The sequence below is a fragment of the Callospermophilus lateralis genome, chromosome 4, assembly GCF_048772815.1.
Source record: "Callospermophilus lateralis isolate mCalLat2 chromosome 4, mCalLat2.hap1, whole genome shotgun sequence".
NCBI lineage: Eukaryota > Metazoa > Chordata > Mammalia > Rodentia > Sciuridae > Callospermophilus > Callospermophilus lateralis.
The window spans coordinates 26,795,625-26,811,788 of record NC_135308.1 but is presented as its reverse complement, the minus strand read 5'-3'; the positions used below and the strand labels follow the sequence as shown (position 1 = coordinate 26,811,788).

The following is a 16,164-nucleotide window of genomic DNA, read 5'->3' as shown; positions in this document are numbered from 1 at the left end:
ATGAGTTCAAAGCCAGCCTCGGAAAAAGCAAGGTGCTAAGCAACTCAGTGAGACCCCTGTCTCTAAATAAAATATTAAACAGGGCTGGGGATGTGGCTAAGTTGTCGAGTGCCCCTGAGTTCAATCCTTAGTACAAAAAAAAAAAAAAAAAAAAAAAGAAGAGGAGTAAAAAATAGATATGAGTTTTGGAGTTGAGGAGCAATAACTTAAAAAGAGTACTTCACCCATGTGCCAATAAAGAAGCAAAATTCAAGAACAAATCTTTAAGTTATTTAAAACAGTGAATAAAGTAGAAACATATCAGGAATTATCTTTTAATAGAAGTTGGTATGGATGGGCCTCTTGAAACTGGTATGGATGGGCCTCTTGAAACTGGTCTGGATGGGACTCTTGAACCTGGTCTGGATGGGACTCTTGGAACTGTAGATGGGGTTCTTGAAATTCTGGATGGGGCTCTTGGAATTGATTGTGGTCGCTGGGAAACCATCGAGGGAGGTTGGCTCTGTAATCCTTTCCCTACTACCATAGGTTGTTGATCAACTTCTGGCTCTTCTTTCTTTCTTCCCTTTAAACAAAGCCGAATACAACAAAGTATTAAAATGCACAAAATAATAAATAATATTAGGCACAGGAAACAAAATCTGGTTGTCCTCTTTCTTCTAGGAGGTGGGCCACTGTCAACACTACCTCCATGGCCTTTTATCTCGCAGTTGGGAGGGTCCCACAGATAGTTGCAATGGCAGTGATGTTTATTGTTGCAGATGCCCCTCATGTTACAGAATGAAGGTGAGCAATTACTGTCCAAGATGGATATATGGACACATTGTCTATGGATGCAGAGACGGTCATGACCACACTCTGTGCCATCTTTCACATCGCCAATATCAGGAATCTTCATTCCATGATGGTAATCAGTACCCCAGCAGTTTACATCATTGTAGTGAGCCCAATGCACAGTAGTATGCTGATCCAGTGAGGGAACTTCTTTCACACCATCACACTGAATTCTCCCACACAAGACATCTGAGACATTACATTTTACATATGTAGAGCCTCTGAGACCACAGTGGCCAAAACGAGAACCTTGTGTGTTTACTCGTGTGTAGCAAATCTCATTTGCACTTTTTGCCTCTCGGCCAAAAATCTGCCTGCATTGTGCAGTGCGGTCATTACATTCTCTTTCATAGCAGTAGGCTGAGGTATTACAGGGAATTCCATTTTCCACAAATACATCATCTGGGCACTTATGAGAAGTTCCATTGCACCACTCTGGAAGGTCACATATATTAGCCTCTTTTCTACACACTTCTCCTGATGGTAAGTACTGGCAGTTTTTACAACAAAGCCCAAAGGCACAAGTTGACCCATAACTCAGAGTGCAATTCGGCATACAGCAGGGATCTTTTGCACAATGCCGTAGAGGTCCACAGTCACATTCCTCTTGATCTTCAACAATACCATTCCCACAGCGTTTTTTGAAGAAAATATCCTTTGTATATAGATGCTCAAACAAACATTGTGCCCTTTCTAGGGTAAACCACCAAAAAAAACTATAACTACAATTGCTAAATTTGGGTGTTGGTGGGTTATCCTCATGCATTATACATTTACGTGGTAAGCACTTACATGTACTAGGGTCATCATGAGGCATCCCCAAATTATGACCTAAATGATGAGCCATAGCAATTGCAGACAGGGTCAAGGTTCTGTTTATAAAAGTAACAATTGCACAGCTACGAAGTGGATTACACATTCCCTTAGTTGAGCCAAGGCCACTTAATCCTCTTAAGTGCCTGTGTATAAAAAGATGTGTGGTATCATGCTTTAACCGGGGAAGAATATTTTCAGTTTTCCACTTGCAATACAGATCCAGAGATTTTCTTACATCATCTACTACAATGGGATTTTTATTAGTCCACAACTCCAAACCAAACATTAGCACCTTTATATCCAGAACACTATAAATGGAATCCACTATATTTGACACAATAAACAGATCCATCATAATTTTTGAAACATTCCCTGTATAGTGAACGTATAGATAATTGTCAATCACCACTACAATTTCAATAATCCTATAATGGGTCCACCAGCCTTCATAGGAACTTTGCTTCAGAGTGAAATTATTAACCTCTTGAAATTCTATTTGGCATGTTATTTTATCTTTCATAAAGCCCGATCTTCGTGTTAGGGATTCTGTCTCCTCATTGTCCATCTTATAAACCAGATGTTCAAATGTGGTAGAAAACATCATGGGCATGATTTCATAAGCAATGTTGTTTATCTCTAACATTCCTCGAAAGCCCCCAAAACAATTACTGAGGGCAACCACGGATTCTGGGTCCCCCTCCACATAACCATGATAATAGCAGCCATTCTGGATAAAAGGATGGTCCTCAAGCAGAGCACCTTGGTCTGTGTAGGTGAACACTGGCAGGTGTTTGTACAGCAAAAGCTTCTTGGCCTTGATGTGAACAATGTGTCTCTGGCCCCCAAAATTCATGCTATAAGACACCCAACCTGGAGGTCTCATTTTTCCAGTAGTGTCAGTTACCTTCAAAGGAATCACCACGTCTGGGGGGCTGTGGTATTGGGGGTGCTCAGCCTGGGTGAGCCTAGAAAAGGACCAAGATACTCCAAACCAGCCAAGCAGGAATAAGACCCTAGTGTATAACAGAGCATCAATCATATTCATTATGAAGCCACACCTACAACAAAATTTGTTTGAAGAAGTCAGATCTAGGAGTCATAGCTTGTGTGGCTAATTCTTCTGTGGACCAGGGTTAATCATTTAGGATCTGTCCTCTGGCAGAGCTGAATCATCAGAGCTCTCTCTCTGTATCCCTGCAAGTAAGATAAAAAGCAATATGTGGATGGAAGTACATACGAGAGGGCATAGTGAGAAGAAAGAGAAAGGGTAAGATAAAAGTGGTTTGTGCTTTAATCAAGGACTGACACAAGAAACTGCCTGGAATTTGCTGATAAATATTGTTAAGGAAGAGGGAGCCAGAGGGTGTAAAGAGAATGAAAACTGGCCTTGATTAATAATCACTGGACGTGAATGATGGATAAAAATGGATTGATTATATTATTTTCTAAATATATGAACATTTGCAAACATTTTCACAATAAATATAACAAAAATTCTTAAGGTTAATCTAATAATAGATCTTGAACTGCTTAAACAGTTCCAATCTACACACATTAAATTGACATAAGTACTAATGTCTTTTCAATTTTAAATGATAAATTACTTGATACCATTACCTAAGAAATTTTTAAAAATCACTCTTATGTTATATTTTAGATTTCCTATGTATTAGCTACTGTTTACCTCCCTATGGCTCAATATTTATTTAATTGTCTTCCCCAATTTTCTCTTCTCATTAGCTTTGTCCGACTGGAAGATACTCAACAACATTACTTGTTTCTTTCATGAATAACAACATCACATAATGCCTGGCTTACTTATGTAAATAATAAATAATGGTCACCTTGATAGTGATTATTCCTTGGAATGACATAAGTATTATTCAAAAAGTATTTATACTTGATTACATTTTTAAAGAATATTACTCAACATATGTGACCAATTTGTGTTCTGGAACAAAGTGGTATATTCTCAGTTTTCCTTTATTCTTCTCTCTAAATACAACATAATAAAGTGGAAACAAGTCAATGGAAAACAACAACAACAAAAAGACCTTGAAAGCTAAAAAGAAAAAGACACACTGAACAGTGATCTCTGAACTTAAATAATGATAACACAGTGAATTTTTTGAATTTTCCTTTTTTCTGTAATATATATCCCAAATGGGGTGCTGGTCAGATCTTCACTCAGAACCTCCAAAAAGTACAGACCAAAACAAAACAAAAACAAATAATAAGAAAGTCCAGAACTGAAATTTTACTTTCTGGAAAAATGACTGAAAATGAAAATTTCAACAAATACCTAGTGAGGTGCCCCAGAACCTTTTCCATAATGGCAATTTCAGACATTTGACAGGTCCAACAAAAATAGTGTACTGATAGGCTGTCCATTCCACACACATTAGCAACATCATGGCGCTGACTGAATAACCTAACTTTCATTAAATAACGAAATAACTAACAGATCTGCCTCTCCCCAGGCCTGAAAGTGATCCAATGACATGAAGTGAAATAGAAGGGCCCTCTTAACCTCTAGCAGGTACCAGTGAGGATTGAGCTGTATTCTTTTCAAAGCAAGGAAAACTAGGATAATATTGAATTTTTTAAAAATTCTCAAATTAAACATTTTTTTCTTTCTTTTTAAATTTCCTCTTAGTTATACATGACAGTGGTGTATATTTTGACATATTTATACAAACATGGAGTACATTTATTCTAATTAGGATCCCAGTCTTGTGGTTATACATGATGTGGAGATTCATCGTGGTATATTCATATATGTACATAGGAAAGTTATGTCAGATTCATTCCACTGTCTTCTCTGTTTCCATCCCCCATCCCTTTCTTTCATTTCCCTTTAATTGGAACTCAGCCCACAAAAGAAGGCCATAATATTTAATCTAGATAGAGAAAGAAATTACTGCCTAAAATAGATGATTTAAATAGGATAAAGAATCTCCTATGCAGTGACGTCAGCAAAGTGTGTAGGAAACTCTGCACCATCCTGCTGTAATAAATACATTTCTGAAAGGCTCCTAAACCCTGGAAAAATGCAAACCAGAATCACTGGAATTTGAAGGGAGATTCAGGACACCTTCTCAGTGGAGTCCAGGACCTCAGTTAAATGTCATACAATCGGGAAGAGACTTTTTACCTCCTATCTTTATTCCGGAATTTGAAGAGGTTGGCTTATGTGTCCAGTTCTTCAATATTTTCTGAGAGAGGCTTTCTAGAGGACTGGTTTCTATTTTATCAGTCTTTGAGCTTTGACTAGTCTTCCACAGACTATCTTCTAGGGAAAATGGAAATAATGGCTTAAGCTATTATATGCCACAGATCCTCCTCCTTGCTCAGCAGAGTAAGAAGATGAGAAATACTAGCTCTCAGTTTCATTCTGGGGAGGAAAAGAGTTGATCTGTGGATCCAACATACCAACTTTTCCAGAGCTGCCCAAAGAACTACCTTCTGTCTACCTAATTTTAGAGCTCTAATAGGTTCAACACAGTGTAGACAACTCTGGAAATAAGACCCAGCCTAGTATACCCCATAGATCCTCCCTATTTCCCAGTACAGAGAAAGCAAATTTTAGCTTTCAGTTTTTCCCTGGGGACAGAAAGTTGATAGGTACAGCCAATATTCAAACTTTACATAGATAAGCAAAAATTGGCATCTGACTAAACCAATATTGGAAGTCTGACTGGTCTGGCACAATCTAGATTTCCACAGAAGGAAAAAGATGAAGGCTTTGGCTGGGAGATACTTTGGCTGGGAGATACCTCTTTTCTTCTCAGCATCCACCAAACAAACATCAATATTTTAGTTCTCTTTTTTCTCCTTAGAGAAGTGAAGAATTGGTCCATGTTGCTGTACCCCAACTTGCATAAAGAACCAATATCTAACTTGCCAGTCTTGACTCTCTAATGGGTCTGGTGTAGCATAGGCACCTGAAGAAGAGAAATGGCAGTTTTGACCAGCTGACATAAAAGCTACCTACCCTGAGCTACCACAAACCAAGTGGACAAAAATCACAATAGTCTACTTCTCCCAGGAGAGAAAAGAATTAGTAGAACAACCATACTCTCTGTACTGGGTGATCGGTGGGAGTCTTCTCATGCTTAGGGCTAGTCAAATAAGTAGTGAGATAGGATTGTTTTGTCTAATGTGCAGACATTAGAGAAGGAAAATGAGGATTCAGGCAAAATTTCCAAACAAAGGAACAAAATAAATCTCTAGACACTGGCCCTAATGAAATATAGTTTTATGATTTACTTTACATAAAATGCAAAAAAAAATCTATCACAAAGATGCATTATAAAAGCCTCAGAGGAGAGCAGAGAGAGGACCAGAAAGTCAGTTCAAAGAAATAATGGATTAACAAATCCAAAATCAGAAGAAGCAAGTGCATATCCAGATCCAAAAAGCTCAAAAGTTCCCAAATAAGGTAAAATCAAAGAAATCCACATGGAAATACATAATAATGTAATTGTCAAAAGTAAAACAGGAAGAATTTTGAGAGAAGCAAAAGAAAAAAATGACTTATATACAAAGAATCTTCATGAAACCATCAGTGGACATTTTAGCAGAAATCTTGAAGAACATAAGGGAGCAGGATGATACACATAATATTCTGAAAGAAAACACCTTGCTGATGAAGAATAATGTCCATGGCCAAATTGTCTTTCAATAGGGAAGGAGAGACTAAAGACTGTCTTATACAAATAAAAGCTTAGGTAGTTCATCACTGATAGAAATGCCTTTCAAGAAAAGCTAAAATTCGTCAAGTTCAAGTGATAAGACACAAAATAGCAATACTATAGTGTAAGAAAGTTTAAATATCAATGATAAAGATAAATATGTAGACATATACTTATTTATTTAATAATGGTATGTAAATATTTTTTAATTTCTTTATTTAAATGTTTAAGGTATGCAATGTGATTTTTGATGTGAATATACTATTTTTGATAAATGTACACATAGTGAAATGATTACTCAATCAAGACTTAATTCTAGAGTAGAAGTTAACAGATTAAGAATAAAAATAACTATATTAAAAATATGTTAAATATAAACAACATCAATAGATGTAAATTATGGCACCAATAACAAATTGTGTGTGGTGTACAGTTTCTGTGTGTGACAACAGAGTTTAAGGTAGAGTTTTTATATGCTATTGAAGTTATAGTATTAGCTCAAAATAGACTATTATAAATATATAATATTTTATATAAACTCCATAGTATCCATAAGAGAATACTTGTAGAATTTATGCAAGAAAAAAACAGAAAGCAATCAAGTATATCAGTGCAAAATAATCACAAAATACAAAAAGAGGAAATACTTATAAGAAAGAATTACAAGAGTAATAAGATGACAATATGAAAATAATGAATCTTTTGTTATCAATAATTACCTTAAGTATTAATAGATTAGAATTCCCAAACAGAAGACAGAATGACCGAATAATAAATAGGTGAAAAAAAAGAACAAAGAAGATGCAACTATATACTATATATAAGAAACTCATTGCAGATTTTTGTTGTATAGAGGTTTTAACACATAGAGATTGAAAATGACAGGATAGAAAAAATATTCATACTACAGAGACACAGCCACATCAATGTTTATAGAGCTCAATTCACAATAGCTAAACTATGGAACCAACCTAGGTGCCCTTCAACAGATGAATGGGTAAAGAAACAGTGGTATATATACAATGAAATATTACTCAGCCTTAAAGAAGAATAGAATGATGACATTTTCTGGTAAATGGATGGAACTGGAGACTACCATGCTAAGTGAAATAAATCAATCCCAAATTTCCAAAGGCCCAATGTTTTCTCTGATATGCAGTTGCTAATTTATAATAAGGTGTGGGGAGAATAGAGGTACTTTGGGTTAAACAGAAGGTAGTGAAGGGAATGGAGGGGGTCTGGGGATAGTAATAATAGTAGGATGAATTGGACATTATTACCCTAGGTGCATATATAATTATACAACCTATGTAACTCTACATCATGTCCAACCAGAAGAATGAGAAATTATACCCCATTTATGTATGATGTATCAAAATGCATTCTATTGGCATGTGTAACTAATTAGAACAAATAAAATAATAGTAATAATAAAAAAAGAAAAAATATTCTGGGCAAATGGTGGCATAAAAAACAAAACAAAACAAAAAAAAACAAAAAACAGTGGATGACTATACTTACACAAAATAGACTTTGAGTCAAAATCTGCTACAGAAATAAAGATGAAGATTATATAATGGTAAAGTGTCAATCTACCAAGAAAGTATAACAATTATACATATATGTACCCCAAACAGAGCACATAAGTATGCAAAACAAACAATTAATGAAAAAGAAGGAAAAAAATACAATAATAATAGGGGATGACTTCAATATTCCACTATCAATAATGGAGAGAATACCTAGACAGGAAATAAAGAAATAGAAAACTTGAGCAACATATAGACCATATATATAAAATTATACAATAAACAAATTTATATATATTTGTTTATTTATTTATCTCCATTCTTTTCCAATTCAAATGAATTGTTTCCAGAATATATTAAAAGTTAGACATCCAGGTGCTGTGGCTCATGCCTATAATCCCAAATACTTGGAGGTTGAGGCAGGAAGATCACAAGATTGAGACCAGCCTGGAAAACTTAGTGAGACCCTGTCTCAAAATTAAATATTAAAAGTGAACTGGGGGGCTGAGGATGTGGCTCAAGTGGTAGCACGCTCGCCTGGCATGCGCCGGATGCTGGGTTCAATCTCAGCATCACATAAAAATAAAATAAAGATGTGTCCACTGAAAACTAAAATAAATAAATAAATATTAAAAATTCTGTCTTAATAAAAAAAAAAAAGTGAACTGGGAATGTAGGTCAGTGCCTAGCTTATATAGTCCCTGTACTCAATACCCAGTACCACATAAATAAATAAACAAATAAATCTTTATTGAAAATTAGAAAATGCAAGAATTTATAAAAGCTAAAGAACATACAATGGGAACCAAGAAGAAATAAAAAGAAATTTAGAAAGTACCTCAAGTGAAAATGCAAATACAATATATATCAAAATACAAGATTCAGCAAATGTGGTACCAAGGGGGTATTTATAGCAAAAACATGCCTCCATGAAAAAAGAGAAAAGAGCTCAAAAGAGAAACCTAACTTTAGGAGCCAGCAAAAGAAAAACAAAGTAAGCCCCAAGAAAGCAGAAGGAAGGAAATAACAAATATTAAAGCACATGTAAGGGAAGCAGAAATTTAAAATAGGGAAAAAAAGTCAATAAAATCAAATTGTCTTTTATATTTAAAGATAAAATGGATGAAACTTCCAGTAAACTTTTAAAAAAGAGAGAGGATTCAAAGAAATAATTTCATAAATAAAAGAGGAGACATTACCACCAATGCCACAGAATCAAAAATCATCATAATAAAAAACACTATTAAAGGGGATTTGCATGGAATTTTTGGCCACAATATAAATTTTGACACTGTTATTCCAAGTCTATTTTTCTTGAAGCCCTTGGATTCCTTTTTATTGTTGCAATAATTCTGAAGGCCAAAATGGATCTCACTGGCTAAAAAGAAGTTTCCAGTAGGGTTGTGTTCCTTTCTGAAAGTTCTAGGGAAAAATCTGTTTATTTTTTCTTTACAACACCTACAAGCTATCACATTTTATGACTAATATCTCTATTCCTCCATTTTAAAGGTCAGAAAGAAGCAGGATGTCAAATGGGTCTCTTACATAACTTCATTCATACCATTTCATTCTGTGACTTCTGCTTCCCTCTTTCACTAAGGACCTTTGTGGTTACACTGGGCTCACCTAGATTAAACAGGGCAATCTCCTATTGTATTGTCAGCTGATGAGCAACCTTTATTTCCATTTGCAAACTAAATTCCCCTTTCCCATGTAAATTAGCATACTTGTAGATTTCAGGGATTATAATAGTAACATTTCTGGGAGTCAATTATGCTACCTAATAGACCCTCCTTCTGGTAACTCATCCTATTATCTTTTAATCTGTGCCTGTATTCTTTTTGTGAATTTTTCTTCTAGGAATGTAGAGTCCATCTATTTTTCTTTTGTATTTATCAAAAAATAATAATTAAAAAATGGTAAAACTTACAATTACTGAAGGTATAATGAGACAGGTGCTTTGTAATTCAAAATATAGAAGGATAAATCAAGTTCCACACTGCAGAGAAAATGTAGCAAAATATGGTCAAGATCCAAAGATTCTTTTTAATTGTAAGTGGACACAATGCCTTTATTTTTATTTATTTTTATTTGGTGCTGAGGATCAAACTCAGTGCCTCACTCGCACTAGGCGAGCACTCTACCACTGAGCCACAACCCCAGCCCCTCTCTTGTACTATTTTGAGGATATTCAAAGGGTAGGGGCAAAACATTAACTATTCCGTTTTATAGATGATTACTGGAATTAAAAACTCTTCTTAGTTCCATATCAGTAATTCCACTGAATTAGACAGTGTTGTGTGGTAGGGGTCTTAGAAAAGGAAACGGAAAAAGGAATATATATGAGTAGTATAATCAAAGGGCATAATGCTTGACTCTAGAGGGTTGGATAGTGCCCCCAAAAGATACGCTCATGTCCTAATCCTAAGAATCTATGAATATAACCTTATTTGCAAGAATCTTTGCAGATATAATTCAGAATCTTGAGATGAAAATCATCCTGCATTACTATGAGTGGTAAATCTAGAGACAAGAGTCATTATTAGAAAAGAAGACAGGAAAAGACACATAGTCACATGATGGAGAAGGCCAGATGATCCACAGAGGCAGAGATTGGAGTAATGCTGTCACAAGCCAAGAAACAGAAACTACCAACAACTTGAAAAGCAAAGATTTTTCCCCAGCACTTTTAAAAGGGGTTTGGCCTTAACTTCAAAATTTTGAGAGAATAAAATTCTGTGAGTTTAAACCAATAGCTTGTGGTCATTTGTTACAAATATTACCTTGTTCTCCATCCCCTATTGTCATATCCTCAGGCCCAGACAAGATATTCAGATGATCTCATGATCATCTTCTGATTCATATTTGGAACAAACATCTCTCATAGTGATGGTCAGCTAAGCAGTATAAATTTATCTTTGGTTCTGGACATATTTTTAGGAACAACCATTTTATAAGAATTAAGCAGAGTGAAATTTTTTAAAAAGAGAAGAAAGTGTAATGTTATTGTATAATAAGTCTTTTCTTATCATATACCAGGTAAGGTAATTATAAAGAAAAACTTAAAGAAATGTCCTATGCATCCTCTTTCATTGTCAACTCTTCTTAATATGGTTCTAATTTCAGATCAAGTTCCTCTTTATCAAAAAGAAGCAGGTGAAGGAGCAGAAGCTTTTGATATGGATTAGTATTCTAGATTCAGGTACAACATTTTACATTCTCACTTCACTTCTCTCTGTTCCAACTTGTGTTAACATCCCAAAGTTGTGTGGTTCTTTATCTACCATGTAGACTTCTTGCCCTTCCCCAAGAACTTACTTGCTATCATATATATATGCTAGAGTCTTGATTTATTTTTAATGCCTTTTTAAATAATATATTCTTTACAATTATTCAAGTTCAATTAATAAGTATTAATATTTCTTTTCATAGTCTTCAGTTATATTTCTGCAACTCTTATCATCATCTGTAACATCTGATATTGTCACAAGTACATTTAGCTACCATCACATTTTTGTTGGACTGCAAGCAATGAGAAATCATTAACTTCCTTCCTTCTGAAAAAAAACTTACTTTAACCTGTATCATTTGCATATTTTACTATCAGGTGCTCATACTGTCATTTTTCTTAAGGTGGAAGGGCAGGCACTGAATGATTGCTGTCCTGATACTCCTGCATACAAAAAAAAAAAAAAAAAATGTGATGTGGATGAAGGATAGGAAACTTTCAACTGAGAAGTTAGGAAAGTTTTTTTTTTTTTGGAAGAAGAACCATTTCTTTTTTCTGAAATTTGAAAAATGCACAGAAACCATCCAGGTGAATGTTAGGCAAACAAATGAGAAAATAGCAGGTATGAAGACATTCTGGGGAGAAGAAATATGATCTGAACCTTAAAGAATATTATAGCATTTGGTATAGAAATTTGGATGGAAATCACTCAAATTGAGTGGGTAGATTGGCTTCTTGCAGCTACTGAAGTTTAGGTCTATGAAAGATTATTTTTTACAATGTAAAAATCAGATATTGTTGAATTCTGACTACTGAAGACCTTAGAATTTGACAGGAAGAATATTTAGAAGAATATCAAAGAAATATAATTAGTTTTTTAAAATGGAGGTAGAAACTTGAATATAAGAAAATAATTTCTCTCAAAGTCTTTTTTTTTTTAAAGTAGATTATACACCACATTTGAGTAACTCTAAACTCTGTTTGCTGGACTATATGGCTAATGGCTTCTCACCACTAATTCTTGCTTGAAGATGTGAAATAAAGGAATTATTGACCTTTTTCTTTAAGAAAGAAGACTCTCTTTAGATAAGTTGCTTGTAAATTGTGAGTCAACATTTTATTGGCTTTCTGAATAATGCAACATGTCAATGAGAATGTGGCTACATGACATCTGTTTAAAATACATAAACATCACTTTGCAATAAAAGTTAAAACTGCTTATCCTAGAGAAATGAAAAGTGAAATTAATTTACCTGGAATGACAGCTTGATTGTTTTCAGATGAGACAATCAGGGAAGGAATGGCACTGTCTCTTGCTCTTCTAGTTCAGGAAAGTCACGTTCTTTGGAAACTTATTATATTTGTAATTTTCCCAGAGATGATATATTCTTATTGTGTTATTCTTTCATGTCCTCTTAAGTAGAAAGAGACTCCAAATAATTTATTTCTCTTAGTGACATGAGCCTAATAGAAAAAAAAATATGTAAGGCTGTGATGGCTGGGTCATTTGTTCATATGACATGAACTTTATGCCTCAGTGAAAGGTTAATTTTAGTTCTAATATAGAATGACAATGAAAAAATGGTATTAGATACAGGCTATTTTATGGGTGTTATTCAAATACAAATGTAAACAATCATATGGAACAAATATATTGATAGTTAGCCACAATATTTGAAAGTTTTTTTTAAAAAATTGCCAATAAAACAAAATAATATTTTTAAGTTAAAATGAGTTCTTGGGTGGAATGCAGGAGTATTTCAATAATGGTAATAAAACACAAACCAAATAAATTCAGGAAATGGCATATTCTTCCTAAAGACAGTTACAATGTCATTCTGAAGCAATCTCAAATTGGTAACGAATTGATCTCAATTAAGTAAAATTTAAGACAAAAATAGTAATTTTTAACATTTCAAAATTTATTTAGGAGTTTTCTTTTTGCACGTACTAAAGAAAACTATTTAAAATTTCCTTCACTTTTGGCTTCTATTTGGGATTTCAAGTAGAAATTACACTAATCTTATTTAGATAGAATTTCCCCAGAGCAAATGGATTGTTGGGTTTGTACTATAAGAATAAAATGTAAGATGTTGAGCCGCTGAATACTAAGGTTTGGATCTGGAATGTCTTCCAAATACTTGTTCCTGAGAGTAGTGCTCAGTAGAGGGTATAGAATATTTAAGATGTAAGGCCAGGTGGGAGGGTTGATCTTTGTGCTCTTGAAGCAGATAGTGGAATCAAGACCCCTGCTTCTTTCTGTTTTTCTATTCCTGGTCACCATGAGGTGAGCACCTTTGTTATTCTACAAGTTCTTCCATGATGTGCTGCCTCACCATAGTCCCAAAAGCAACAGGGCCAAAAGACTGTGGACTGAAACCTCCAAAACTGTGAGCCAAAATAAACCCTTGCCTTTTGTGAGTTGATTATCTCGGGTATTTGTTATAGTAACAGAAAGCTAACAATTAGCTAACAGACTGATACTGAGTGTTTAAAATGCAGTTTATCATTAGATTGATATGCATTCATTTTTGCCCTGTGCTATTCTGATTTGTACTTATTGTCTCAGTGGATTTATTAATGTTACTATTATATTGCCCCCCCTGGCAAAATATCCATACATATGGTCACTGTATTAAGAGTTGGCACATACATTTTATGTTTCTATCAGTGCACTTAAATCATATTACCTCAATAATTCTCTAAAGCAAGATTATGGGGTAACTGGCCATTTTACAAATGATGAAACTAAGCCTTTGCATAATTTTATATAACTGAGTGATTTACTAAGTCCAGTGGCAAATTGTTGACTCAGAAGTCCACATTCTTTTTACAAAGGAGTACTTGGCCTTTCCAATAATTAATAAATCAATAATGGGGCAAGATACTCAATGGTACTGCAGAATTGTGAATCCATTGAATAAAAAATTCTAAATAGGGTCTGGGGCTGTGGCTAAGTGGTAGAGCACTAGCCTAGCACCCATGAGGCACTAGGTCTGATCCTCAGTACCACATAAAAATAAAATAAAGGTATTGTGTTCACCTACAACTAAAAATTTTTAAAAATTCTAAATAAATTTAGATAATCAGATTAATTTTCCTATTTTTTGAACATACAGAATTTTGTATTTTCCTACATACCCCACATACTTATATGGAGGAATCAATATGTACTCATTTGGAATTGAAAATTAAAACTACAAAAAAATTAATCATACCATTAAATTCTAAAGTCATACTTTATTTTAGTGTGAATTTATTACTTATTAATTATTTTGCATTAGAGAAGTTTTTATTTGTATTAGATTGCTATAATAGTGAGGATATAATTCCACAGTATTTCCCAAATATGAAACCAACTGATGTCTTACTGGTGGCCCAGGGCAAATGATTAAATTATAATTTTCATAAGAATATATATCTTATAAGATAGACCCCCAACTATAGAATTACATTAACAGATAGCCATTTCTTTTGTTTGTTCTTTCCTTCTTTCATTCCTTCCTTCCTTCCTTCCTTCCTTCCTTCCTTCCTTCCTTCCTTCCTTCCTTCCTTCCTTCCTTCCTTCCTTCATGATGCTGGGGATTGAAACTAGAGCCTTCTGCATGCTAGGCTAGTGCTCTACAACAGAGCTATATCTCCAGACCTAGATAATCCTTTCTTACTAATGGAATACACACACACACACACACACACACACACACACACACACACACAATACCTTTTTTTTTAATTTTTATGTGGTACCGAGGATCAAACCCAGTGCCTCACCTGTGCTAAGCAAGCACTCTCCCATTGAGCTACAAACCCAGCCATTAATAGAGTTTTAATAACGAAGCATACATGTTCTTTAATACTTTGTAATGACACAAATTTCGTGCAACATTAACTTGGTCAGCATTTCTCTCCTGTGTCTGTCTCATCTTTAACAAAGACATAAACATGATGCTAGATTGTATTATATTGTACTTAACTAAGGAAATGTTTTTGACAAAAAATCTAGTGGTAACATTCTCCAAGAATTGTTCCTGATAGTCCCAAATCTCATGGTGTCCTAAGTGAATCCTGTGTGTACATGCACTAATTGAGCTTATGTTGATTTTCTTATTCACATATTTAATTAGCATAATAAACTGAATTCCATATGGGAAGATACTTGAGCACATGGTAAGCAATCCCTATATTTCTGATATGTCTTATATGTGGACACTTCTATTATATGTTATAGAATTGTTCATTTCATTTGAGAGGTGACAAAATAGAGATATATATCATCCAGGGATGTTGTCTAGTTTTTCAGACAAGAAATCCTACAGTATTTTTGGTTAAAAAAATATGCAGTAATGCAAGTTTCTTTCTCCTTGTGTCTGTAATTCTTATGATACATGAACATATGTATAATTATATGTATCTATCCACCCATCTATGTTTCTATCCATCCCTAAAGTTTCTTAGGGAATAGAGAATTATTTATATATCTTTTTACCTATCATTTTTTGTCTGATTATAATATCAGAGCACCTTATTTGTGGATCAAATAGAAGATGTTTCAGAGAAATAGACTCACTACACAAAATATTTACAGACCCTGAAAACTGAACTATGACAATGGCTTTCAATTCTGTCTATAGCTCAGCATCTCCTGTATGGTATTTAAAACCCTAGATTTGAGTCCGGATCTCTGAAGCTCACATATACCTTAAAATGTCACATAAGACAAGTGGATCATAGTAAGAAAATGGTAAGATTAAATGAAAATAAAAAAAGTTTTGCTTTAAGAAAATAAAAAGCAATACCAGAATTAAAGTTTGTATCAGTGAAAATTATAATTAGGATCAACACTGGAAACCCCCAAGTTTTTTGAAGTATAAAAAGTTCATTTAAAAAATAAAATAGGGCTGGGGATAAGGCTCAAGCAGTAGCACAAGGCACTGGGTTTGAGACTCAGCACCACATAAAAATAAAATAAAGATGTTGTGTCCACCGAAAACTGAAAAATAAATATTAAAAATTTTTCTCTCTCTCTCTTTTAAAAAATAGAAATAAATTTACAAAGAAAAGA

General features: G+C 34.2%; 1 protein-coding gene across 1 annotated transcript; it reads right to left on the bottom strand.

Annotated features, from left to right (window-relative positions):
* Window positions 1-307: 307 nt before the first annotated feature.
* LOC143398182 (disintegrin and metalloproteinase domain-containing protein 29-like) lies at window positions 308-2,695 on the bottom strand. Its single transcript, XM_076855257.1, has one exon. The coding sequence runs from the start codon at window positions 2,693-2,695 to the stop codon at window positions 308-310; it is 2,388 nt and encodes a 795-aa protein (XP_076711372.1).
* Between the last annotated feature and the right edge of the window lie 13,469 nt (window positions 2,696-16,164).

Bases quoted from the DNA above. Each gene is read 5' to 3' on its own strand.
- LOC143398182 (XM_076855257.1), bottom strand. From the start codon at position 2,695: ATGAATATGATTGATGCTCTGTTATACACTAGGGTCTTATTCCTGCTT.